Here is a 25,242-nt window from a genome sequence, read left to right on the forward strand (position 1 = left end):
AGCCACATTGGGCAATCATGCACAAGAGCCCTTCCTTGACTGGCTGCTTTGGGCTTGACCAAAGGGCTTCCATTTTTAATCTGACCACTGACCCTAAGGTTCCCAGGCACAGGGGAAGATACACTGTCTACTCAGAGCTTGGAGAAATAGCCTTTCAGGGACTGTCAGCACATGGAAGATTCTGGAAGCCATCTGGGTGCACCCATCCACCCTGCGTGTGCACCATGTCCCAGCTGCTTAGGCTAGGGCCAGTCCTTTGGACTTGGCAAGGACAGGGAGCATAGGAAGCCTCTGTCCTGGCTTTGGCACTGCAATCCTCTCTGGCCCATAGTAGGAGCAGCCCAGGAGAAGCTGGGAGGGGGATCAGGAGAAAGGGGGCGGGGCCTGAGAGCTGGACCAGTAGATTGACACAACCCAGGTGGATCCTGAGGACAAAGTGTGATTGTCTATGCGGAGGATGTCTGTCCCCATAGTGGGACTGCAGTTTTCCAGAATTTGGGAGGCAGACGTTTGGCCAAGGCAGTAAGGGCTGGAGAAGGCAGTGGGAATGGGACTCAGGGGAAGGACAATTCGGGGCTTTGCTCAGGAAGTACTCGGAGGCCGGGAAAGGGGTGGGAGTGGGCTAGAGGGCTCCCATTTCAGAATTAGCCTTTGAGAGATAAGAAGAGAAAGAGTAGTCCATCCATTCAACCTCTTTCCCCCTCACACCCCTCTCCTTCCCTCCCACCTTCTCCCACTTTTGGGGAGGGGGTTCAGAATTTCTCAGGTGCAACTGGCAGATTCAGGCGTCTTCACCTGTGTGGCTGCAAGCCCAGCTGGTGTGGCTGACAGGAACTTCACCGTGCTGGTACTCGGTATGGGGCAGGGAGGGGCATGCAGTCCCATTGGCTATGACAGAAGAGAAAAAAATCCCCATCCACTGCTCATGGGGCATGCCCAGATAGAGCCAGGGGGCATTCTAATCTAATTTATTCTATTGTCCATTCATTTATTCCCCAAAAAGTGAGCAGGCACTCCAGTGTGCCAATCATTGACGGGTATAATTTATGCTAGTGAGCTGTGGCTCTGGACCCCAGCTCCATCAGGCATGGGAGGGTGATGCTGTGGGGAGGACTCACCTAGCATGGCCGTTCCAAAGGGCTTACCCATGAAGCAATAGCCATGAGGTAAAGATCCATGATGAGGGCTGCCTGCTGCGAATTTAAAATGGACCTGCCCACACTTTTGTCTCCCTCAGAACCCCCCACCCTGGAACCAGCAGAGTTTCAGAATGATGTGATGGCTGTCCAAGGCTCTGAAGTGGTCCTCCCGTGTGAGGCCCGAGGAAGTCCCCTGCCCCTTGTGTCATGGATAAAAGATGGGGAGCCCTTGTTGCCCCAGAGCCTTGAGCAGGGGCCTGGCCTGAAGCTGGAAGCAGTGACAGTTGGTGATTCGGGGACTTACTCCTGCATGGCAGCGAGCGAGGCAGGGGAGGCCAGGAGAAGCTTCCGGCTGACAGTGATGGGTGGGTACCCCCTCCTCAGCAGCTTCTGTGGCTGGAGTGTGAGAGAGTCCCCTGGAGGCTTGGGGTCACCCCTGAGTGAGGCTCCCTGCCTGCCAAGCTACCATGGCTGAGAAATACAGTCCTCCTCAGCTCTAATTCAAGATTTTTTACAACCAAACCTTGGTGTCACAGCAAAAGCTAGAGCCACCTGCATCTAGGGACACAGCCTCAGGATGTAGCACACGAATGTGCAATGGTGGGCTGTGGCAGAGACAATTGCCTTCAGTCTGTCTCCTCCCATGTACCAAGTCCTTGTTGGTGTACAAGTACAGACCATCGTCCTGAGGGCATGGACTTGTGGCTTCTGTTTAAGTGGCCACCCAGCATCCTGGCCTCCCCGCCGTATGCAGATGTTTCTTGGCCTCTCAGCTGTGAACCGCTTGGTGGTGAGGGAGGGAGAAATGTCTGACCCTAAGTCAACATCTTGCAGATCCCCCTCACATTGAGGACTCTGGCCAGACCTCAGAGCTGTCACTGACACCTGGTGCCCACCTGGAACTCACGTGTGAGGCCCAAGGCATCCCCCCACCCAACATCACTTGGCATAAAGATGGCCAGGCCCTGAGGAGAGGAGAGAAAGGTAGCCAAGCTGGACGTGTGCTCCACGTGAGGAACGTGCAGGTACTGGCGCCTGCCCACTAGGGTTGAGTTGGTACTGGAGAATAAACCGCAGCTGTTTTGTGGGTAGCCCTACATCCTCTCTTGTGTGCCTTGTGGCTATGGGCATGATTCCTGGCCTATGTCCTATGGACTCCTAGGAAGGCCAGAGCTAAGGATGATAGCAAAACCAGATGGCGGGGGCAAGAGGGATTTCCCAGAAGTTGCAGGTCTGCCCTGGTTGCACCTCAAAAGCAAGATGGAAAGAGAATTCCAGCAAGGGATAAGCTGACTGAGCGTTGGGGAGGCGTGGGGGGTCAGAAGCAGCTGATCTTGCTCTGTTTCCAGGTGAACAATGCAGGGCTGTACACCTGCCTGGCTGAGAGCCCTGCAGGTGAAGTTGAGAAGAGCTTCCGGGTTAGGGTTCAAGGTAGGTGCCATGAGGAGGACAGGGGAAGGAGAAGCACAGTGGGGCCTGAGGGGGTAGGTCCATCTATCATATTCTCTTATTCCCCCAGCCCCTCCAAATGTTGTTGGGCCCCGGGGTCCCCGCTCTGTGGTTGGCTTGGCTCCCGGGCAGCTGATTCTGGAGTGCTCCGTGGAGGCGGAGCCAGCACCGGAGATTGAGTGGCATCGAGGTGGCATCCTGCTTCAGGTGGGCCCCTTCATCTCCATTGCTGGGGCCTTTGAAGGGCGCTGAGGGTCTGTCCTGGACATCACCCCTCACGTCTACAGTGGGCACATCTTCTACCTTGTTGAATAGTGTCACTGTGTATAGTGTCTGCAGCAAGACCAGAGTCATGCCTAGTGTTCTTTCCGTGGTACCTCGGGTTACACTGAGGAGTTTGTGACCCAAATCTATGACAAGCTGTCTGTGCCCACCCTTCTCAAGGGTCCAGTTTGTAGCTAGGGGACTGTGGGTTTGCAGGCCTTTGGGAGGGGGTGGGGCAGTACTCAGGCTCCTCCAGGTTCTGGTGGCTCTCAGCAGAGTAGCCCTCAGCTGCAGGTCTGTTGCTAACCTAAAATGGAGCCAAGACCCTTGCTGCCAAGACTCGTAGGTTCCTCAGACCTCCTGGCCTGGTGCTTATTTGCAGCAAGACTGGTTTGATCCATAGGGAACCATCACACAGAAATTGGGGGGGGGGGGCGGATCGTGGTACAGACCTGCAGGTGGGACTCAGAGAAGGGCTAGATCCTTCTTCCTTTCTGCCCACTGACTTTCCCAGCCAGAGGATGCAACTCAGGACTCAGTTCTGAATCCGTGAGACAAAGGTCAGGGGTCATAGCCAAGTGCCAATAAAGATCTCTCTCCCTACTCTGGTGGGCTCTGCAGGAAGATGCCCACACTCAGTTCCCGGAGCAGGGCAGGTTCCTCAAGCTGCAGGCGCTGAGCACAGCCGACGGTGGAGACTACAGCTGCACAGCCCGCAACACCGCAGGCAGCACCAGCGTGGCTTTCCACGTGGAGATCCACAGTGAGTGTCCTCCTCCCTACCCCCCATCCCCTCAGAGCCACAGGCTCCCAGCCCTGCCCTCTGCTCCTCCCCAGCGGCACCCACCATCCAGCCAGGACCGACCTCAGTGGACATCTCAGTGAACCGCACGGCCCTGCTGCCCTGCCAGGCCCACGGCGTACCCACGCCCCTCATGAGCTGGCGGAAGGATGGGGTCCTTCTGGATCCTGGGAACCCCAGGTGGGAGACAGAAGGGGAAGGCTCCAGGAGGATCTTGGGTTTAGGGTCCTCTTTGCCAGTCACAAAAAGAAACTCTCTTGGGCAGGTGGAGCAGAATAGTGACTTCACACAGGATAAGGGTGGCTCTCGAATCACAAGGACAGACACACCATTGACTTTGTTAATCTGTTTCTCTCTAAATATGGTGTCCTCTCCTCCATTCCTCTCTCTCTCCTTGTTCACACTCTCTCCTACCTCTGTGAGCATGGCAAATTTACAGTATTTGGAGTGTGCCCGCCCTCTGTGACTACCAAACCCAAATTCCCAAGGCATGCAATGCCATTGGCCCAGTCTGTGTGATGGACCACCCCCTTTCCAATCTACAGTGTCTAAGGGCAGGACTGCCCGGTACTGACTGGCCATTGGGGCCAGTCTCAAATAGTGAGGGTACTGCCGCCTGCAGCAGCCCCTCTTGACCTCTCTGCTGCCAGGTGGTGTGTGGAAGCCTTGTGTTGTTCTCTCGTGTGCAGGACTGAGTTTTAATCCTTTTGTAGGGAGAGCTGGGGGAATAAGAGGGCATCTTGCTGGAGACAGTCAGGGTCCAGCCCCTCTCAGAGCCCCGTCTACTTATCTCCGTGGTAACCCCTCTTTCTGTTCCAGGCTGGAGTTTCTGCCTGAGGGCTCGCTGAAGATCCATCCAGTCCTGGCACAGGATGCAGGACACTACCTCTGCCTGGCGTCCAACTCTGCTGGTTCTGACCGGCAAGGCCTAGACCTCAGAGTCTTTGGTAGGTGGTCAGGGAAAGGCGTTCTTCCTGCCTTTAGCATCCGCTCCTGCTGGGAACTAGTCCTGCTGGGAACCAGTCCTCCTGGGAGCCAGGCCTGCTAGTTCTGAGTTGTTCCAGATGTCAGGGTCCAAAAGCAATGATCCTCAAGAGGTTTTATCCATGAAACACAGGAGTTTCCCCCTATGTTCCCAGAGGACACATGTGTTACACACCCTTCCTTAAATGTCTAAGGGAATGGACTCAAAGTCAGTGAGTCGGGTGCGGTGGTCAAGCTTTCCTTCCCATGGCAGTTTTACTGCCTTCCAGGACGCTGACGTCAGGCGGGGCTGAGGCAAGAAACCCTGGCAGCCTCCGTCAAGGATAGGGTGTCAGAAAGGCACCAAATTAGGGACTCAAAAGGCCCAAACAGGCCCCAGGCAGTGGTGACACATGCCTTGAATCACACCACTTAGGAGGCAGAGGCTGGAGGATCTCTATGAGTTTGAGGCCAGCCTGGTCTACAGTAGAGAGAGAGCCAGGACAGGCCCCAAAGCTACACAGAAAAACACTGTCTCAAAAAACAAAAAACCAAACCAAACCAAAGGCCCAAACAATCCAGCATAAAGGTCTGATGTCAGTCCTCTCTGGGGAGCACCCCTGTCCCTCAGCTCCATGGGATGGGTTGACTCTGGCAGTGAGTGTCCCAAGTCTGAGCTCCTACTCTGGGCACAGTCTCAGAAAGCCCCCATGTCCCCCATCCCGTGCCTGCCTCCTAATAACCAACCTCTCCCCAGAGCCCCCGACCATTGCCCCTGGCCCCTCCAACCTGACCCTGACCGCCCACAGCCCAGCCTCGCTGCCCTGTGAGGCCAGGGGTTCTCCCAAGCCCCTGGTGAGCTGGTGGAAGGATGGGCAGAAGCTGGACTTCCGCCTGCAGCAAGGCGCCTACCGGTAACGAACAATCCGTCTACAGTGGCGACAGATGGGAGGTTGGGGGACTCCATCCTACAGAGTGTGGCAGGGTCAGTGAGGAGGGTCCCAGACCTCGGGGAACACACGGCCCCCACATGGGATACTAGGGAAACCTCAATGGCAGGCTATTTGTTGGGCATACACGAACCCTGTGGCTGCTTCTAAGAGCCTTCGAGTATTGCCCGTGTCTCACACACAGCCGACGGTTAGTGACCATCAGAAGTGTTTTATGTGTCTCATTGCTTCTGATTGGAGATCAGTTGTCATAATCTGAATCACTGTCCCAAATATGTAGGAGGCAGAGAAACATGGATGGGAACAGAAGTGAACCACAAATCCAATAGCTGAGAAAGTTCTAGAAGAAACTTTTTTTCTCCAATGTGCATGATGCTTGTCTGTGTTGAATATATGGATCCCAAATGTGTGCAGTTACCCACGGGGCTGAAGAGGGTCTCAGATCCCCTGAAGCTGGAGTTATAGGCAGTTGTCAATCACCTGACATGCATGATGGGAACAGAACGTGAGTCCCCTGGAAGAGGAGGAGGTGCTGTTAACCTCTGAGCCATCTCTCCAGCCCCAAAAGATACCTCAGGAGTTACGTCTAGGGGTAGAGGCAGGGTAGGCCTGGGCAGGGAGAACGATTTAGCTCACCCCAGGCAGCTCACTTCGGCCATCCATTTGTCCGCCCCAGGCTCCTGCCTTCCAATGCCCTGCTCCTTGCAGCTCCTGGCCCTCAGGACTCAGCCCAGTTTGAGTGTGTGGTGAGCAACGAGGTGGGAGAGTCCCGCAGACGCTACCAGGTGACCGTCCTCGGTGAGTCCTGGCAGAGGCGGGAAATGTGGGCATAACACCCTCCTTCAGGAAGCCCTCCTGGGTCTCTCTTCCCACCAGTTTAATGTAATTCGGGTGTGGCAGTTTCTGAGAATCCCCTAGTCTAGAATAGTCTAAGCCCAACTCTGACTTTGTCACCACCTATGGTTAGATTACTGCTTCCTTAGCTGTCTCTGCCCTGAGGCAGATGAAAGTTTCGGCTGGACCCACAAGGGTCCTGTGCTGTCCAGCCCCAATGATGCACCCGGGTTCAGCTTGCCCCGTGGCTTACTCTGGGACCAGCTATGCTGTGCCTCGCCTCAGGACCTCTGTGATGCTGCTCCTCTGTCAGGAGCATGCTTTCTTCACCCAGCCAACACCTTCTCCTCCAGATTTCAACTGAGTGCCACCTTCTCCAGAGCCACCTTCTCTAGTTACCAGGCCAATGTCCCTCCAAAATGCTACTCATGACTGTATCTATGTGCCCAGAATATCTGCTGAGTGTCCCAGAATGACTTGGCCACGCCCACAGCTTCAGCCTCTGTCCCCGTCATCACTTGTGCCCCCTCGTGTCTTAGCCTCCCTTCATGACAGTCCTGGCCCCGTGGCCCTGTGGCCCCTCTGCACCTCAGCAGGGACTTCTCTTGTGTTTCAGTTCCTCCCACCATTGCGGATGACCAGACAGCTTTCACGGTGACCAGGATGGCACCCGTGGTCCTCACATGCCACAGCACAGGGTCACCAGCCCCAGCCGTGTCCTGGAGCAAAGCAGGCACCCAGCTGGGAGCAAGGGGCAGCGGCTATCGAGTCTTACCCTCCGGTAAGTAAGGGCGAGCAGCAGAGAAGCCACCGAGGAGGGAGGAGGCTGCACAGAGGCAGGGAAGAGTCCTGGGCAGCAAGGAAGAAGAGGTTCCCTCCCTCTGCTGTGTGGCCTGAGGGAAGACTCTCACCCTCTCTGAGTCTCAGTACCCCTTTCTGTACATTGCGCTGCTGCCTGAGGCCTAGCAGAGGAACTCCGGGATCCTGGGGAAAGGAGAAAAACCCTGAGAGTGTTGGAAAAGCTAGCTCCACCCAAGGCGCCAGCCTTCATTTTAAAACCATGCTCTTGACCTTTTGGTGTTTGAGGGTACCTATTCTTGATGGAGTTTGGCTAACAGGGGTGATTTGTAAAATGTCATGGCTGTGCTGGGAACACAACTCACTCAGGAGACAGATCTCCTAGCATGTGCCAAAACCTGGGTTCCATCCACTGAGCCCCACAAAGCCCGCTCGGTGGTCCACACCTGTAATCCCAGTACTTGAGAGGTGGAGGCAGGAAGATTAGAATTTCAAGGTCATCCTTAGCTAGAGAGTAGGTTCAAAGCCACCCTGGGCTATGTGAAACCATGTCTCAAAAAAAAGTTGCAACCAGCTAGTGGTGGCACACACCTCTAATTCCAAAACTCCGAAGGAAAAGGCAGGCAGATCACTGAGTTCAAAGCCAGCCTGGTCTACAGAGTGAGTTCCAGGATAGCCAGGGCTACACAGAGAAACCCTGTCTTGAAAAAAAAAACCAAAACAACAAAGAAAATGTGTTTACTTGTCAAAATAGACAATTTCCAGCTTGAGTGCTCTTGTTAGCTGGAAACCCTGTCTTCAAGACCACTGGGCAGGGCATGCCCTGATTTTCAATGTGCAATGGATCCCTCCTTCCAGCCTGGGGTTACAGGCCAGTGACCTCACTCCCCTCCCCAACCCAGTAGGTCCCAGGGGTCCCCAGGCAGCATCCCCCAAACACTATGCAGTGAGATTGAGCTTGGACTCACTGCTCCCGAGGCTGTGGGAGGCAGGTGGGAGAGCAGAGGGAGTCCCTGGAGGCTCAGAAGCCAGAAGAGGAGCACGTGGAGAAAGCCAGGGTTCCCAGCAAGGAGCAGCTGACCCCGGGGCTCCCACTGCTGGGAGGCCATGCAGCCTATCTTGTCAGATTATTACTGTGAGCATTGATAAACTGAGGACCAGAGAGCAGAGGAAGCTGTCAGTCACACCTTAGGCAGGGAGCATGATGGGCTTAGAACCTGGTCCCCATGCCCTTTGCTCCCCATGGGGCAGCAGAGACAGTTTGAACGGGTGTTCGTAACAACCCTGCCCCCTCTATCACTAGGAATTCCTGTTCCCAGCCCCCTCCCCTTCCACCCACCATGCTTGGCTCCCCTCACAGGTGCTCTGGAGATTGAGCAAGCCCTTCCTATCCACACTGGCCGCTACACCTGCACAGCTCGCAATGCTGCGGGGGTGGCCCGCAAGCACATGGCCCTCACAGTGCAAGGTAAGTCCCCCAACTGGGTCACCTGAGGCCCCTGGGTAAACGGGGTAGGTGAGAAACTGGAGGCAGGTGGTGCTGAAATTAATTCCTGGTTCAGAATCTTTGGGAAAGAAAGGGTTCCCTGCAGCCTCGCTGCTGGCCTGAGGTTACCGAGTCCCTATTTTTTTAGAGGCCCCTCGCCTTTGATATACATCCTGGTTGAGGGACTCTTGTGGAAGAAACCTCTGTGTTCTGCGCCCGCAGCCTCCCCCGTGGTGAAGCCACTGCCCAGCGTGGTTCAGGTTGTGGCGTCGGAGGAGGTGCTGCTGCCCTGTGAGGCCTCTGGCATCCCCCAGCCAGCGATTATCTGGCAGAAGGAGGGTCTCAGCCTCCCTGAAGGTGAGACCTCACAGAGGCCAGCTGGAAGGGCAAGGGGGTCCTCCTTCCTGCCCAGGAGGCCCCATCCTCTCCCCTGGGAGAGGTCCCGCATAGCCCAACTTGGGCCAAAGACACAGTTCCACCTTCTGCTCTGGTGACCCCTCTCCTGCCCTTCCTTCTGAAATCCTATCTGAGCGCCCAGAGACCATTTGGGAAGTCTGGGAGTGCCTTGTGTGCTCCCTCACTCTGTGACACAGCAAATCAGATCGTCACATCTGGTCCCTCAAGGCCAGTGCTTCCCAACCTTCCTAATGCTGCGGCCCCTTAACACTGTTCTTCATGTTGTGGTGACCCCCAACCACAAAATTGTTTTGTTACTGCTTTGTAACTGTAATTTTGCCACCGTTATGAATCATAATGCAAATATCTGATATTCAGGATATCTGATATTGGGACCCCTCCCCAAAGGGGTCCTGACCCCCAGGTTGAAAACCACTCCCCACATTCCAGAAATTATTCTTAACTTTATCCTTCCAAATCCAGGAACACGTACACAGATACTCACCAACGGCCAGCTGTGGATCACGCACACCAGCCCAGAGGATGCCGGGAACTACTTCTGCATTGCCCAGAACAGTGTGGGCAGTGCCATGGCAAAGACCAGGCTGGTAGTGCAAGGTAGGCCCAGAAGGGACCTGCAGGAGGCTTGGTTGCCCAGGGCTTTGAGGCTCTCTCTCTCTCTCTCCATGGTCTACTCAGGCCCTGACTGACCTACCCCTACTTCTTCCCTACCCAGCACTGCTGAAGGAACTAGGGAGAACCCTTGCTTTCCTCTTGACCACAGTCTGGCTCCAGGCATAAACACTCACCCTCTGCCTTCTCCAGCCCCTCCTGGGGTGCTAGCCTGGCCCTCCTTCTTTCATTGTAACTTGATGATAGTAGCTATTGGCCCTGACCAGAAGCTGCTATGTGGCTCTCCCTTAGCTTGAGCCTATGGTCTGCCAATGTCTGCTCACCATGTAGAGGGCCTTCAGTGGGCATCAGGGTTCTCTAGCTCTGTGGTTGTTGGCAGGATGTTTGCAAGGCCATGGCTCTGCAGCTAAGGCTCTGCAGCTAAGGTCAGACTTTGCCATGAGTCCAGAGTGGCTCCTGGTTCCATACTCTGTCAAGCCTGCTTGCCCAGCATGGATGCATGTCACCAGATGAATGACTCCAAGCACACCTACCTGTGACCTTCACTCTGTCCCTAGCATCGTCCCTATGGGAGCGAGGTGTACAATCTTTACACATGGTCTCTGAGGTTGTCACACACAGGGAACCTGTGCTAATGGGGTCCTACATGGTCTCTGCCCTTACCACATTTGTTAAATCATTGTATGTGTGTGTACATACACATCTGTGTACACACCTGGGCACACAGGTGCGAAAGTGTCACCCTGACATGACATCAACAAGCAGAACCCTCTGATCATTCTGACCACAGGCAATGACCCATGGCTGGGCAGTGGGTAGATGTTGATGGGGGCTGAGGGCACCACAAAGTGCAGTGTCAGAACAGCCCACCCTACCGCAGCTTAACCCAGCCCCAAATGGGCATTCCATCTCCCCGCAGTCCCGCCCGTGATTGAGAATGGCCTCCCAGATTTGTCCACCACTGAGGGCTCCCACTCCCTCCTGCCCTGTACAGCCAAGGGCAACCCTGAGCCAACCATCACCTGGGAAAAGGATGGCCAACTGGTGTCTGAAGCTGATGGCAAATTCTCCCTGCAGCCTTCTGGGGAACTCCTGGTGAAGAACTCTGTGGTGAGTATAGTTCCAGGGTGGCAGATATCTGTGGAGCACCACCTGGTAGCCAAGATTATCCCTGAGCCCTGCTAGGCCCTTTAGCTCCTGGGAACCTGGGAGGGCAGTGCTGGCTTCCCACCGGAAAGGATAAGCCAGGGCTCAGAGTGCAACTGGATATCCCAAGATAGCTTCTGTCCGTCATCAGAAGCCAGGTTTGAAACTGGACCTCCTCCTCCACCTCCCAGAAAATCATAGCAACACTTTGTGTCTCCAAAGAGCATCAGTTGCTCTCAGCCAGCCTCGGCGATGAGTGTCGTCCAAACTCAGGGGGCGGCACAGAACCCGGGTCGTGGGGCGCCACGCCATTGATCATCAGTACCATAAAAGGAGCCACGTTTTCAATGACGCAGCAGCTGCAGGGTGACATACAACTGTGAGGGCTATCAGGGCCCCAGCCCCTGCCCCCACAGTCCCAGTGCCGTACCGAACCTCTCCCCTCAGAAGCTTGCTGGGTTTTCTCCACAAAGGCCCCACTTGGAGCCACTTCTTAGATGTGTCAAACATGAATGAACTGGCATGGGTCAGTTTGAACACAGGGTCCGGCCACTCAGTAAGTCTCAGAAAGCAGGACTGGGACCCGTGACTCTGGTTGTATGGTCAAAGCTTGGGTGGTTAAAAAAAAAAATGGATACTCCCCTAACCTCAGGGAAGCTGGCCTGTTGCTGACTGTAGGATCTGGGGAAAAACCATTCTACTTCTCTGGTTTGGATGCTCCAAAGGAACCTGTGGAGAATGGGTCTCCAAGGGTGTTCTGGCCCAGGCTAGGTGCAGAGGCAGTCTCGGTCCTGAACCATCCCCCTCTGCCCACAGGACCAGGATGCAGGCACATACATCTGCACTGCAGAGAATGCTGTGGGCCGTGCCCGCCGCCGTGTGCATCTCACTATTCTGACACTGCCTGTCCTCACCACCTTGCCTGGGGACCGCAGCCTGCGCCTTGGGGACAGGCTATGGCTTCGCTGTGCAGCCCGGGGCAGCCCAACACCCCGCATTGGCTGGACCATCAACGACCAGCCTGTGACAGGTTTGGATCTCCTGGAGTCAGGGGTGATGAGAGCTGGGACCTAGGAGGTAGGAGAGGGTGGCAGTGGGTCCTTCAGGCTCTGGATGTTCAGGCTATACAGGGAGACAGGGAAGCCTGCCTATGAGCACACTCCTAAGCCATATGTCAGAGCTGGCAATGAGCCATCTGAGCAGTAGACCCAGCTCCAGAGACCTCAGGTCAGGAGGGGCTACCTGTGTTCTTGCCCTGAGACACAGCTCCCACAGGGGGTAACTGTCCTCCCTTCTGAGACCCAGGGGGATCATAGGGTTCAGAGTACAATGTAGATAGATACCTGACAAATGCCTGCTTCTCCAGTGAACCGCTGGGTACCCACTCCCAAAAATGTCATTTTCTACTGCAGAGAGCATCACTCATCCCAAGTCTAAGACCAGGCCTGCTGAGCACCCGTGTGCAGCTACAGACAAGGCCTGGCTGGGCCCCACTCTTTCCAAGGGAGTTGCAGCCGAGGTCCCAGCTACGTCTTCTATGACACAGAGAAAAGCAAGGGTACCAGAGACAGGATGACTCAACACAGAAATACATGCATCATCCCAAATAAATTCCCCCAGGATAGCAGTGACTGTCCCTTTCCTGTCCTGGAGACCCTGTCTGACCCATGGCAGACATTTAATGTCAGATCTGTAAATATCAGATATTTGCACTACAATTTATAACAGCAGGAAAATTACAGTTATGAAGTAGCAATGAAAATAACTTTAGGGTTGGGGGGGGTCACCGCAACCTGAGGAACGGTGTTAAAGGGCTGTAGCATTAGGAAGAGTGAGAACACTGGACTAGCCGATCAGGGAGATTACAGGACTTTGTGTAGCCCAGGCTGGCCTTGAGCTCCTGAAACCAATGTCTTCATTCCCAATCACTGGATTACAGGCCTGCCCTTCTTTGTCCGGCTCTTTATGTTAATATGCTCCAAAGGCCTACCCTTGACTGTCACCTGGAAATTATAAAACAAGCAAATTCTCTGGCCACATCCTTTGTGGCTTGTGGCCTCCACAGAAAGATCTGACCCAGTCCTCCGGCTTCCTGGAACCCTCCCATCGGATCTGCATCCCTGTCGAGCACCTTCTGTATGCACAGGCCTCAGCGGAATGTCTAGGGATGGAGGTCCTTATTCCTGGACTAAAAATCATAAACATCTCTTTTTTCTACCACAGAGGGGGTGTCTGAGCAGGATGGGGGCAGCATACTGCAGCGGGCAGCCGTGGCCAGAGAGGATAGCGGGACCTACGTGTGCTGGGCTGAGAACAGAGTTGGCCGTGTTCAGGCTGTCAGCTTCATCCACGTGAAAGGTAGGACGGGAGCCCATGCACTCTTTCCCCATAGACCTCTTTAACCCATTTCCTGCTGTTTAAGAAGCAAAACACAGTGTGATCTGCAGCTGGAGTGATCCATCTACATGGACCAGTACCGTAGATGCATATAAGACAATATTCCTTTCTGCGTCTACTCAGACATCATTAAGCAATCGTAGCAAATTCCCATTCAGCAGGGACTCCCTTCCAGCCCAGTTCCTGGGGGTCACGGCCAGCTTTTGGGAATCAAGCTATTTGGCCTCCCAGTAGTACATTGACTGTGCACAGCCATGCTGGGCCAGCAGGAGCTTCCTTAGGCCTCAGGAGGGAGGCAGGGGCTGAGCGGCATTTGGTGGTGGGTTAGTGAAACGCTGGGCTTCAAGGGGGTCTCCCTTCTGACTATTGCTTTGGTGTTGGCTCTTATAGAGGCGCCAGTCCTGCAAGGCGAAGCCTTCTCCTACCTAGTAGAACCTGTAGGGGGCAACATCCAGCTAGACTGTGTGGTTCATGGAGACCCAGCTCCAGACATCCGCTGGACCAAAGATAGCCTTCCACTGCCAGTTAGCCGCCTCTACCTCCTGCAGCAGAATGGATCCCTGACCATCCTCAGGACCAAGGCAAGGCGGGGCCCAGTGCTATGCCTTTTACAGCTGTCTAGGGGCTCTTTAGGTTCGCACCATCCTCTACAGTCTATACAGCATTGCTTATTCGCTAGGTAACACCCCGCCCCTACTCACTGTGTCTGTGCCTTACCACCCTCCATGGTTATTTCTGCCTCCCAGGCTAATAGTGGGAAATCATCCCTAGAGAGGACTTATGCCAGATATTTAAGTGTGGCCTGTGAGGAAAGTCACCTTAATGTTATTTTTAATATGAGCAGGCTAGGTAGGTAACAGGTAACTCCGACCCCACTGTATAAATGATGACACTGGAGATCAGGGTCACAGTGCATGCAGGTGGCTGGCTCTGCCCCTGTCTCTGTTGCCTGTTCCCTATGGTCAGCTCCCCTTCGAGTGTTCATCTGCACCCCATGTCCCCACAGCCAGTGACACTGACACTCATCAGGCCACCCTTGCACCACATGATCATAGGCTGTGGACCTGCCCACTTGGGAACCACACAGATGGTGATTAAAAACTGGCCTAGGGCAAGAGCAGCTGCAGTGACAGCCACCCCACCTGAGCCATCATGAGCGTCATTAGGTTTAACACCTGTGACATTCCTGGGAACACCTACAATCATTCTAGGGACAGTTGCAACAGTCCTGTGGACACCTGCAACAGTTTTAGAGATACCTGCAACAGTCATGGGGACACATGCAACAGTTCCGGGGACATCTGCAACAGCTCTAGGGACACCTGCAAAAGTTCTAGACACACCTGCAACACTATGGGGAACACCTGCAACAGTCCTGAGGACACATGCAGCAGTTCTAGGGACACCTGCAGCAGTTGTAGGGACACTGCAGCAGTCCTGGGGACACTGCAGCAGTCCTAGTAGCTCCTTTTCTTTTAGAGAATGGGAAGCTGAGTCTCCAGAGACATGGTAACGTGGTAGCACTGGACTCAGCCATGTGGATCTGGCCTCCAGATCTCCACCCTCAGCTCTGCATCATACAGGTCCCTAGAAACCATCTCCTAGAGAGATACCACCTCCTTGGCATGGGCAGGGTACCATGCCACTCTGGATCCATCCCCTCAGATGGAGCCAGGCATGATCTCAAAAAAAAAGAAGTGATAGACAGTTAGGGGGACTGTTTTGGTTTTTTATTTTTTAAATATTTCTTTTGGTTTGATTTTTATTTTGGTTTTGATTTGTTTGGGAGTTATATTTTGTTGTTGTTGTTGTTGTTGGTGGTGGTGGTGGTGGTGGTGGTGGTGGTGGTGGTGATGGTGGTGGTGGTGGTTTTATTTTGTTTTGAGACAGGGTCTCACGAAGTAGCCTCAGCTGGCCTGGAACTCACTATGTAGAATAGGCTGGTCTTGAACTCATAGAGATTTGCCTGCCTCTGTTTCCTGAGTGTTGGGATTAAAAGTGTGTACCACCATGCTCTGCTTTTAAAAATAAATTTTAAAAAAAAATCTAGCAGCAACAACATGGAGAAAAAAGAATGGAGGTGTCTCCCTGTTTATCATTGACTTGAGTCATGGACATGACTCCCTGTGAATGGAGAGAGTGTCCTTAGTCACCAAGTTAGTGGGCTGCAGACCCTGTGTGCGTGTGTCATACTCTAGGGCGAGCATCCTGAGAAGCCTTAGGCTTTAAAACGTACCAGGCATTGGGGGAGATGGCTCAGTTAGCAAAGTGTCATGATGCATGAAGACTGGAGTTGGATCCCCAGAACCCACATTTTAGAAGCTGAGCCGGGTAGCTCAAACAATCCAAGTCCTGGGCAAATACACAGGTTGATCTTTGCCTCTCTGGCCAGCCAAGCCTAATATACGTGTTGAGTTCCAGGCCAGAGAGAACAAGGTGGATAGATAGGAGCTGAGGAATGACACCCAGCATTGACCTCTGGCCTCCACATAGGTGCACGTGCATGAACACACACACACACACACACACACACACACACACACACACATACACACATATTAAACAGTAAATATATAATAATTTTAGGTGTGCTTGATAGTACTTAGCAAAAATATTCCCAGGACATCCAAATCCCAACAATGCGTGGCAGAGCTCATGTAGGCATCTGGGAGAATCAAAACTATTCTTTCCCCAGCACACGACTGCCCAGGGCAACAAAGTCCTTGTTCACCTCCCTGTTCTGAGTGCAGAGGGATTCTCCCGCAGAGCAGATGGATGGCCTCAGGCACCATTGCTGCTTTCAGGAATCCTGTTTCCCTGTCCACCACCCGCCCTACTTCCCAGCTAGATGAGTCTCAGCTCAGTCGCCCACTTGTGCCCAACTGCCCCGTGTCCTCACCTGAGCCCCTGTCCTTGCCACCTGCAGATGGATGATGCGGGACGGTACCTGTGCGTGGCCACCAATGAGATGGGTACTGTGACGAAAGCCGTGACACTCGTGCTTCAGAGTGAGTTTCAGCTCTGTCCCTAGCGGGCAGAGGTCAGGTGACATGGGCACTTGGGGCCAGCCGTGGCTGGGTACGGTAAATTACGTGCAAGGGGTCACTGAAGCCCCGTGAAACATTTCCCAAATGTAGGGTGCAACTCAGGGTCGGGCTGAAAAAAACGTTGCTGCTATTTTTATTATTGTTGTCTCTATTCAATCAAAACTGCCTTTGAGGTTAAAGTGGCAACTCTTACGTTGGACACAAAGTGACAACTCTTACGTGGGACACGCAGCTCAGAGCTTCCGTAGTACTGTCTGAGCCTCAGAAAAACCTGCGAAGGAGTCGTGAGGGTTTTGCAGAAAGTACTTCATGTGTGTTGGAGGGGTGTGGTGGCAGTGCTCAGCGGTGCATGAACATGTGGAGGCCAGAGGCTGATGTCCTGAATCTTCCTCTCCTGATGTCCACCTTACTGTTCTGAGACGGGTCTCCCAGTGAACCAGGACCTCGCTGTTTTAACTAGGCTGACTGGCCAAGGAGGCCCCACATCTCCTGCTTCTGCCATCCCAGCAACGGGGTCTCAAACATGCACTGCCTGTCTTCCAATCAAATACAGATCGCCATGTTTGTACAGCAAACACCCCTACCCACTGAGTCATTTCCCCAGCCCTACAGAAAATATCATATTGAAGATGAACCCACATATGAAGTACACCATTTGACCTGATGTCTAGCACAGCAAGATTCCATAAAGGGAACCTACCTACCAATACCAATTCCCAACACCCCAAATAATCCTTGTTATTCTCTTACCCCTCTAATTGCTGCCCTGAGTTTTTAGAACAAAAGACTCCCAGCTCTGTTGAGCTATAATTCACATTGAGTGTGGCAGCACAAATCCATAATCCCAGCCCTTAGGAAGCTAAGGCAGGAGGATTACTGAGAGTTCATCAGCAGCCTGGGCTATATAGTGAGTTTCAAGCCAGCCAACCCTACACTGTGAGACTCTAATTAAAGAAGTTTTTAAAAAGGTGGGTATGGATGAAGGTATAGACTATAGAGATGGCCCAGTGGTAAAGAATGTTGCTATTCCAGAAGACAGGAGTTCAGTTCCCAGCACCCAGGTCAGAAAACTCACAACTTCCTCCACTCCAGCTCCAGGGGTCCCCAGCACCCTCTTCTGGCCTCTGTGGGCATTTATGCTCACGTGCACACACTCACACATAGATGCATACACATAATTTAAAATCTTTTTTAAAGAAAAGCACTTATCTGAGTGGTTGTTGATAAAATCACAGCTCCGTGAAAGCATGGCCACACCTGGCAGATCTCTGTCAGCAAGAACTTCCTGTGACCCCGGTCTCCTGCGACCCCTGTCTTCACCCCTGCTCCCAGGCCAGCCCCAGGCCCACCGTGACCTGCTTCCTGTTTCTCCAGACGCTGCTCTTCTGGAACTTTCACTTGGATGGATCCCAGGCAGCCTTCTTGTTTCTGGCTCCTTTGAGCTGTGAATTCTGTTTTTCCCAGTCTAGAGCTTGTTGGACTTTTCTTGACAAAGTGTTTAAAGACAGGCTAAAGTGTAAATTTAAGGGAGTCCATACTTAACTCATTTTGTACGTATTGGATTATATATTTAGTGTTATGTCTTTTTTTTTAAGTCCTTGGGGCTGGAGAAACGATGCAGTGTTTGCCCTGCAGATACAAAAACCCAAATTCAATGCCCAGAGCTCACACGTAAACAGTGTGGGCCTGGTGAGATGACTTGGCAGGTCGGAGTGCTGGTTGCCGAGCCCAACCCCCTCAATTCAGTCTGTGGAATCACACCGTCCACCCTGAGAACTGTCTGTCCCGCAGGTTGTCTTCTGATCCCCTCACTCAGGCCATGGCAGACATGAATAAGTAAATGTAAAAACAGAGTGCTAAAGCTCTGTATGGTGGCGCACGGAGTCCCAGTACTGGGCAGTGGCGGGAAGTGGATCCCGAGGACCTGCTGGACGATCAGATCGACCTAACTGACGAGCTCCAGGCCAAGGAAGAAACCTGTCTCAGTCAGTAAACAAGGCGGCCAGCACCTGAGGCTGACCTCTGACCTCACACAAGCACCACACATACACCATACACACCACACACACGTGTGCGCGTGAGCACACACACGCACACGTGTACACACGCGTGCACATACACACGCACACACGTACACTCGCACACATGTGCGCGCACACACCCCTACAGTGTTCACAGATCTGGTTCTTACACGGGGTCTATGATCCATTTTGAGCTTTTTTGGAGGGGGTGTGGGATTCAAGACAGGGTTTCTCTGTGGCTTTGGAGCCTGTCCTGGAACTAGCTCTTGTAGACCAGGCTGGCCTCAAACTCACAGAGGTCCTCCTGCTTCTGACTCCAAGTGCTGGAATTAAAGGCGTGAGCCACCCATCTGAGCTCATTTTTAAATGAAGCAAGGGTCCAGTATTTTCCTGTAGACCCCTAGTTTCTCTCAGGACACATCAGACTTCAGAGCAGGCCACAATATTGGCTTTGCTGAACTGATTACTAAGTATTTTCCTTTCTGTTGTTTATTTTTAACTTTATTTTATTTGTTTTTAATTGAGCGATACACTTTCCCCATTCCCTTTCCTCCCCTCTCCCCTTTCACCCTCCCCGCCCCAAGCTCCCAGTTTACTCATAAGTGGCTTTAGACATACAGCAAAGAATAGCCATCCTACAGTCCAACCCAGAGAACCTAGACAGCAAAGACTCTAAGAGAGACTAAATATTTTCTTATTTTGCCTAAAATTGCTTGATTTGAGAGTTTTGTTGCTAGTTCATAGAAGTACAGATGATTTGTGGGTGAGGGGGTCACAGGATCTTGAACTCACAATCTTCTGCCTCTACCTCAGAGTGCAAGAGTTTCAGGCATGCCCCACCACAATTTATTTATTTATAGAGATTGAACTCAGGGCTTTGCATTCTAAGAAGCCCTCTACCAACTCAGCTACATCCCCAGCTCATCATCACTATCATCATCATCCTCATCATCATCACCAGCATCACCATCTCCACCATCACCACCACCTTCACCACCACCACCACCACCACCATCATCACCACCACCACCACCACCACCACCACCACCATCACCACCACCATCACACACACGGAAGTCCCAGGACAGTTTTGGGGAGTTGGTTCTCTTTCCATCTTCTTTGTGGAATGCTGTAAGCTCCGGGCTGACTGGCCCACAGGAGTGCTGGATCTGCAGATGCGGGCTTGCGTGTGGGTTCTGAGACTTGGCTCTCAGAAAGTCAGGCTTATGTGGCAGGCTTATGAGTGCAGGGGCCCACAGAGGCCAGAGTTGGAAGCAGTTATGAGTCACCTGACATAGATTCTGGGAATCAAATTCAGTCCTTTGCAAGAACAGTATGCAGTCTGGACCACTGAGCCGTCTCCCTAGCCCCTAAATAAGTAAATGTAATTTAAGTCAAAATTTTAAAACTGAAGGGACAAATGGCAAGGCAGGAAGCTGAATTGCTAGGACAGTCACCATGCTTCAATTACTGTGGCAATCACTGTGTACACCCATGCAGTGTGTAGACAGAGCGCCGCCCACACTTCCCCCACACCCTTAGGGACCATCATTCTTCCACAAGCTCCTCAGGCCTGATGAGGGGACAAACTGTTCCCACTTCCTCAGGAGGGAGCCTTCTCCCATGCTGTTAGTGGGAGCCCCGCTGGGAATCAAGAAGCCTCAGACTCCCCCACAATGATGAGCCTTCTCAGCGTTCTGGGGGTGTCAGCAGAGGCCACAGAGCAGCAAGCCTAACAGTGATCCTGTGTCTTCTTTCCCTGTGGAGGAGGGAGGCTGGCTGGAGACCCTGTCCTTTATCATGCTGCTTGCCACATGTGGTCCCAGCAGCAATGGAAACTCCCAGGCTCAGTCAGGAACCAGGAAATGCTCAGCCTGAAGCAGCAATGACAGTCAGCCCACACAGGGGAAAACACAGGTGTGTGACTCACTGGCCAAAGAACCGAAAGTGGCCATCGCAAAACTTCTTCAACCAGACACTGTGATCATGGTCTTCCTCTGCCTGCACCTTTCACCCCCCACCTGGGATGTGAGGAAACAGCCAGCCCAGGCCTCTTCACAACCCCTTCCCTTGTTAAATTTCTGACAGGCTCTACAGTCTCCTCAGCTAGGCTGCTGGAGTGGCTGTTGTCTCCTCCAGTTGGTTTTCCCCTACACACTTCAGCCTCTGGATGTGTTTTCCCCCTCCGCTGAAAATGCAGCCAGGCCCTGGTGATAGAAATCTACGGGTTTTCACGGTAGCCAGCGGGGCTGCCATGTGGAGTGTGCTGAGCAGGGCCCTGGGCAAAAGGCTGCAGGCTGCCACTGTTCTCAGCCAAAGCTCCAGAAGCTTTTTTGTGTATTGTGGGTCTTTGGCTAGTTTCTTAGGCCCTAAACTCATTTTGTCCATTCTATTGAAGTTTTGTACTTTGTGTGTGTGTGGCGGGGGGCATTTTGCTTATCCATGGCTGCATGGTATTTCCCCCCTCTTGTTTGGTTTTCTTTTTTTTTTTTTTTTTTTTTTTTGGTTTTTCGAGACAGGGTTTCTCTGTGGCTTTGGAGCCTGCCCTGGAACTAGCTCTTGTAGACCAGGCTGGTCTCGAACTCACAGAGATCCGCCTGCCTCTGCCTCCCGAGTGCTGGGATTAAAGGCGTGCGCCACCATCGCCCGGCTTGGTTTTCATTTTTTAAGACTTAAATTTTTATTTTCTGTGTATGAACCATCTCCCCAGTCCTTGAAATAAAATCCCTGTGCTGGGGCAGGCTTGGTTGAAGAGCCCATGTCTGGTGTGTATGTGGCCCAGGGCTCCACCTCTAGCTCCACCGAAACCAGAGAGAAACACTCGCTGGGATCGCGTCACAGGTCCAAACTCCTTCGCACAACACGGCGACACCGTCCATTGTAAGCGCCCACGCTTGCTTCCTGGGCCAAAGTCATCTCATAGGGCCAGGGCCTTGAGGAATTAAATCAGGCAGGTTGGAGAGGCCACAAACAGAGGCTGTGACAATGTTATTGAGAGCAACCAGACTTTTTATACCTTAATTAGAAACAGACTATAATGGCAATTGCCAGGATTGATAACGTTTTAGTTACAATGAAGTTTGCAAGTCATACGGGGTACACAAGGTTAATGTCTAAGACCAATGATCCGCTCAAGCTTCTGTGTTTCCTTGACTTGTAAGGGAAAACATAGAGAAACACAAAGTGGCCTCAATGCTTTGCTGCTTGAGGGAGCACATTGGTCTCTTAGGAACTGGAGGGCATGCTGTGCCAAAAGAGGCATGGACTAACCTGAAAAACCTATGATGTCACCCAAGGCAGCTAGGCCAAGCCGACTCCCTGGTTCCCTGCAGTCTATAGCATTGGAATCTTTTTCTTCCTTTTTGAGGCTATGTATGGTTTTCCACTATGTGCCCACCCTTGTTTCTGGTCCCCTAGAGGATTCTTTCCAGGTTGGGGGGATTTTGAGGAGCTCAGTAAGGAGAGTCCCATCCGGGTCACCGGGAGCACACCTTTGTCTCTATTATTGGGACAAGTGCCAGAGCCGAGTCATGAGGCCACAGCACACAAAGGCTCAGCTCTTGTAGAACTGGCCGTGCAGAGCCGAGACGGGGCTCCTCAAGGCAGATCTTCCTGTGATGAGCACAGTGTGGTCAGACTAAGAAGGAGCTTTAGACATTATCCTAGACTTTTGTAGCAGGCCCCAGAGGAGTCATGGCTTCTTACAAAGAGAGGCGGGTGGGGACTAGATGTCTGCAGAGCCACATTCAGAGGCCAGCTGCGGCATAGGAGGGCATGGTACAGCCGCCAGCCAGGAGAGCCGTTACACATTGGCTTCAGTCTCACGAGTCTGATTTTGGAACTCTGGCCTCCGCAACAGTGAGAATGGTCCACCAGCTGGTGCCAGTTTGCTCAGACCCGAAGCTCGCAGCAGCAGCAGAGGCCTCTCTGCACTTACCCCGACAGCGTTAGGGTACCAATCGTCTCCATCCTCACCAGAGCCAGGCGCCTCCCTCCTACTCTGCCTCGGTCACCGTGAGGGAGTCTATGAGGAGATAGGAGCCATCAGCCCACGTTCCAGAGGGGAAACGGTCACCCATTTAGGGGCCCTCAAGGCAGGTGACTCAGGGAAGACGCTTGTAATCATTGGAAGTGACCTAATATTTTACCATTGGGGCCCCATATAGAGAAATCACAATAGCGGTAAACAGCAGAATGCTATGTAGTCCCTACAATGAATCGGATGGCATGTGAGGGTGACTGTGGTCTAGTTGAAGTGAGAAAGCGAGCACATAGAATATGACCAATGGTCATCATGGGAACATCACAGATTATGCCTACACACGCTGAGACTGCTGTCTCATCACTCCGATATGTCATTTGTGTGAGCCAGGCGGTGGTGATGCACGCCTTTAATCCCAGTACTTAGGAGGCAGAGGCAGGCAGATGTCTGAATTTGAGGCCAGGCTGGTCTGCAGAGTGAGTTCCAGGACAGCCAGGACTACACAGAGAAACCCTTGAAACTGTCTTGAATGACTAAAAACAAACATACATACATACATACATACATAGATACATATATATATATTATCAATATAGTATAATTATATGTATTATTTTATTATGTGTATGTTTGTGTGTAATTATGTGTGTGCACACATCTTTGTGTAAGTGCACATACCTGTGGATTTGCATGCAGAATTCAGAGGAGAAGGTCAGGGGTCTTGCTTGTTATTCCCTTGAGACAGGATCTGTCACTGAAACCAGAACTAGACTGGTGACCAGCAAGTCCCAGCAATCCTCCTGTCTCTGCCCTCCACAGCATGGGGGTTACAGGCATACACAACCATAATCGGCATTTTTTAAGCATAACCCTTGTATTTGATGCTGTGTGTTTTGAGTGTGTTCACCCTTTCCTCCTGCTTGCTAACTCCTCTAAGATTCCCCTCCCCACTCACTCCCAACTTTATATTCTTTTCTTTTTAATAAGTCAACTGAGTCCAATTTATGCTGGACATACTGCTGGGGCTGGGGGTGGAGCCATCTGATGGAACGAGGTCAACCTCCTGGGGCCACATCCTTAAAGGAAACCTACTCTCCAGAGCCAGCAGCTGCCAACAGCTCCTCAGGAGAAGGGTTCATAGGCCCATCCAGGTCTATGTGAGAATGCTGGCTGGTTTGGTCCTATGTAAGCAGCCACAGCTGCGGAGAGCGTGAGGCCTCGGCAGTCCTGTCCTATCTAGAGCAGGTTTGCTCTGGTCCTCCCTGACCTCTGGCTCTTACAGGCTTTCTGCCCTGTCTTCCATGATGGTCCCTGAGCCCTGAGGCGGGGGTGGGGAACAATATAGATGTCTCATTTGTGACAGAGGCTTGCACTGATCAAAGTGTAGAGTAAGTGTGAATGGAGGGCACACCTGGCTTATTAAAATGGGGTTTGAGGATTTGAACTCAGCTCCGCATGTTTGAACAGTGAATGTTCTTATCCAGAGAGCCACATCCCAAGCTCTAAACCTGCCCCCCTCCTCCCACAGGTGCCCCGGTGTTCCTGGTGGAGCCTCGGGACCTGACAGTGAGGTCCGGAGAGGATGTGGAGCTGCGGTGCCAGGCCACGGGGGAACCTGTGCCCACAATCGAGTGGCTCCGGGCAGGTCGACCGCTACAGGCTGGCCAGAGGCTCAGGACCCTGCCCGATGGGAGCCTATGGCTGGGGCATGTAGAAGCTGGAGATGCTGGGGCATATGAGTGTGTTGCACACAACCCTCTGGGCTCTGCCACAGCCCAGGCGTTGCTGGCTGTGAGAGGTGAGGAGTCTCCCTGCCTAGGCCTCCACAGAGTCTGGTGGATATGTCCTGCTTAGCAGCTTCCCAGTTCTCCACTGAGTTAAAACCTAGAATGAACCAGCTGGAGAACCTGCACAGACCATCTTGTCTGAGGAAATGGAATCTCAGAAAGGCTAAGCATTTACTACACATCTTGGCCAAGGAGTCTGGCTATTCTGGGTTATTTGGCATTGTTCCGTATTCTTCATTTGAATACCTATGGCCCCATGAAGAGGGCAGAATCAATTAAGAGTACTCATACTGCCTTCAGGGAGTTTGTGTGTACATCTGTGAGTCAGTGTTCATCCTAAGCCTCACACGTGGCCGTGGTAGGTCATCACATGGATGCTACTGACCCCTGCCGTCTAGAGATCCCTAATTCAGCCCCTTTTCCTTAGGGACAGGTTAAACTTTAATATTGAAAAGGGGTGGTGGTGAACACCTTTAATCCCAGCACTTGGGAGGCAGAGGTAGGTGGATCTCTGAGTTCGAGGCCAGCCTGGTCTACAGAGTGAATTCCAGGAGAGCCAGGACTACAACGGAGAAACCCTGTCTCAAAACAAAACAAAACAAAACAAAATTTAAAGGGGGTATTCTGAGAAACTACAGTAAAACAACCCAGACCAACATAAAGAAAAGTCACAGAATATTGTGTCTGGATTGTCTGCCTCTGTACCAAATACCTCAGGTATGTGTATTTGTATTGCCTCTTCTGTCAATGACAGGCATCACCAATCCATCTACACACACACACACACACACACATCATAGTACCTTTCCACAGGACCCTTCTCTAACCCTGTCACAGACATTACCAATCAATCACCACATACAATATCAGAATCTTCACTAATCTAATCTTTATGCAATGGCAAAATCTCTTTCTCCATAGAACCCTTCTCTAACCTCTGCCCATGGCAGACATTACCAATCTATCTCCACCAGTGTCACAATCTCTCTCCATAGGTCCCTTCTCTAGCCAGGACCTCTTAAGAAATTGGGATTTGACATTTGTCAAGCAAATGTAGACTCTAGTTTCCTCATCTGTAAGCAGGGGCAAGATGCTAACAAATGTACCCAGACATCTCAATGGTTCTTAGACACCCAGAGGAAGATGCT

At 52.4% G+C, this 25,242-nt stretch overlaps 1 protein-coding gene across 1 annotated transcript in view; it reads left to right on the forward strand.

Annotated features, from left to right (window-relative positions):
• Positions 1 to 25,242, forward strand: part of Hmcn2 (hemicentin 2) — a 150,254-nt gene that overhangs the window by 112,323 nt on the left and 12,689 nt on the right. The window contains exons 67-86 of the mRNA XM_038337454.1: positions 757 to 854; positions 1,238 to 1,504; positions 1,974 to 2,164; positions 2,489 to 2,570; positions 2,659 to 2,795; positions 3,474 to 3,615; positions 3,690 to 3,834; positions 4,474 to 4,601; positions 5,375 to 5,531; positions 6,244 to 6,365; positions 7,018 to 7,182; positions 8,560 to 8,667; positions 8,908 to 9,042; positions 9,565 to 9,699; positions 10,634 to 10,824; positions 11,677 to 11,890; positions 13,084 to 13,218; positions 13,648 to 13,838; positions 16,184 to 16,265; positions 23,836 to 24,105. Of these exons, the coding sequence (XP_038193382.1) occupies positions 757 to 854; positions 1,238 to 1,504; positions 1,974 to 2,164; positions 2,489 to 2,570; positions 2,659 to 2,795; positions 3,474 to 3,615; positions 3,690 to 3,834; positions 4,474 to 4,601; positions 5,375 to 5,531; positions 6,244 to 6,365; positions 7,018 to 7,182; positions 8,560 to 8,667; positions 8,908 to 9,042; positions 9,565 to 9,699; positions 10,634 to 10,824; positions 11,677 to 11,890; positions 13,084 to 13,218; positions 13,648 to 13,838; positions 16,184 to 16,265; positions 23,836 to 24,105 (3,095 nt within the window). The remainder of the gene's footprint in view (positions 1 to 756; positions 855 to 1,237; positions 1,505 to 1,973; positions 2,165 to 2,488; positions 2,571 to 2,658; positions 2,796 to 3,473; positions 3,616 to 3,689; positions 3,835 to 4,473; positions 4,602 to 5,374; positions 5,532 to 6,243; positions 6,366 to 7,017; positions 7,183 to 8,559; positions 8,668 to 8,907; positions 9,043 to 9,564; positions 9,700 to 10,633; positions 10,825 to 11,676; positions 11,891 to 13,083; positions 13,219 to 13,647; positions 13,839 to 16,183; positions 16,266 to 23,835; positions 24,106 to 25,242) is intronic.

The sequence above is a fragment of the Arvicola amphibius genome, chromosome 7 (assembly GCF_903992535.2).
Source record: "Arvicola amphibius chromosome 7, mArvAmp1.2, whole genome shotgun sequence".
NCBI classification, from domain to species: Eukaryota; Metazoa; Chordata; class Mammalia; order Rodentia; family Cricetidae; genus Arvicola; species Arvicola amphibius.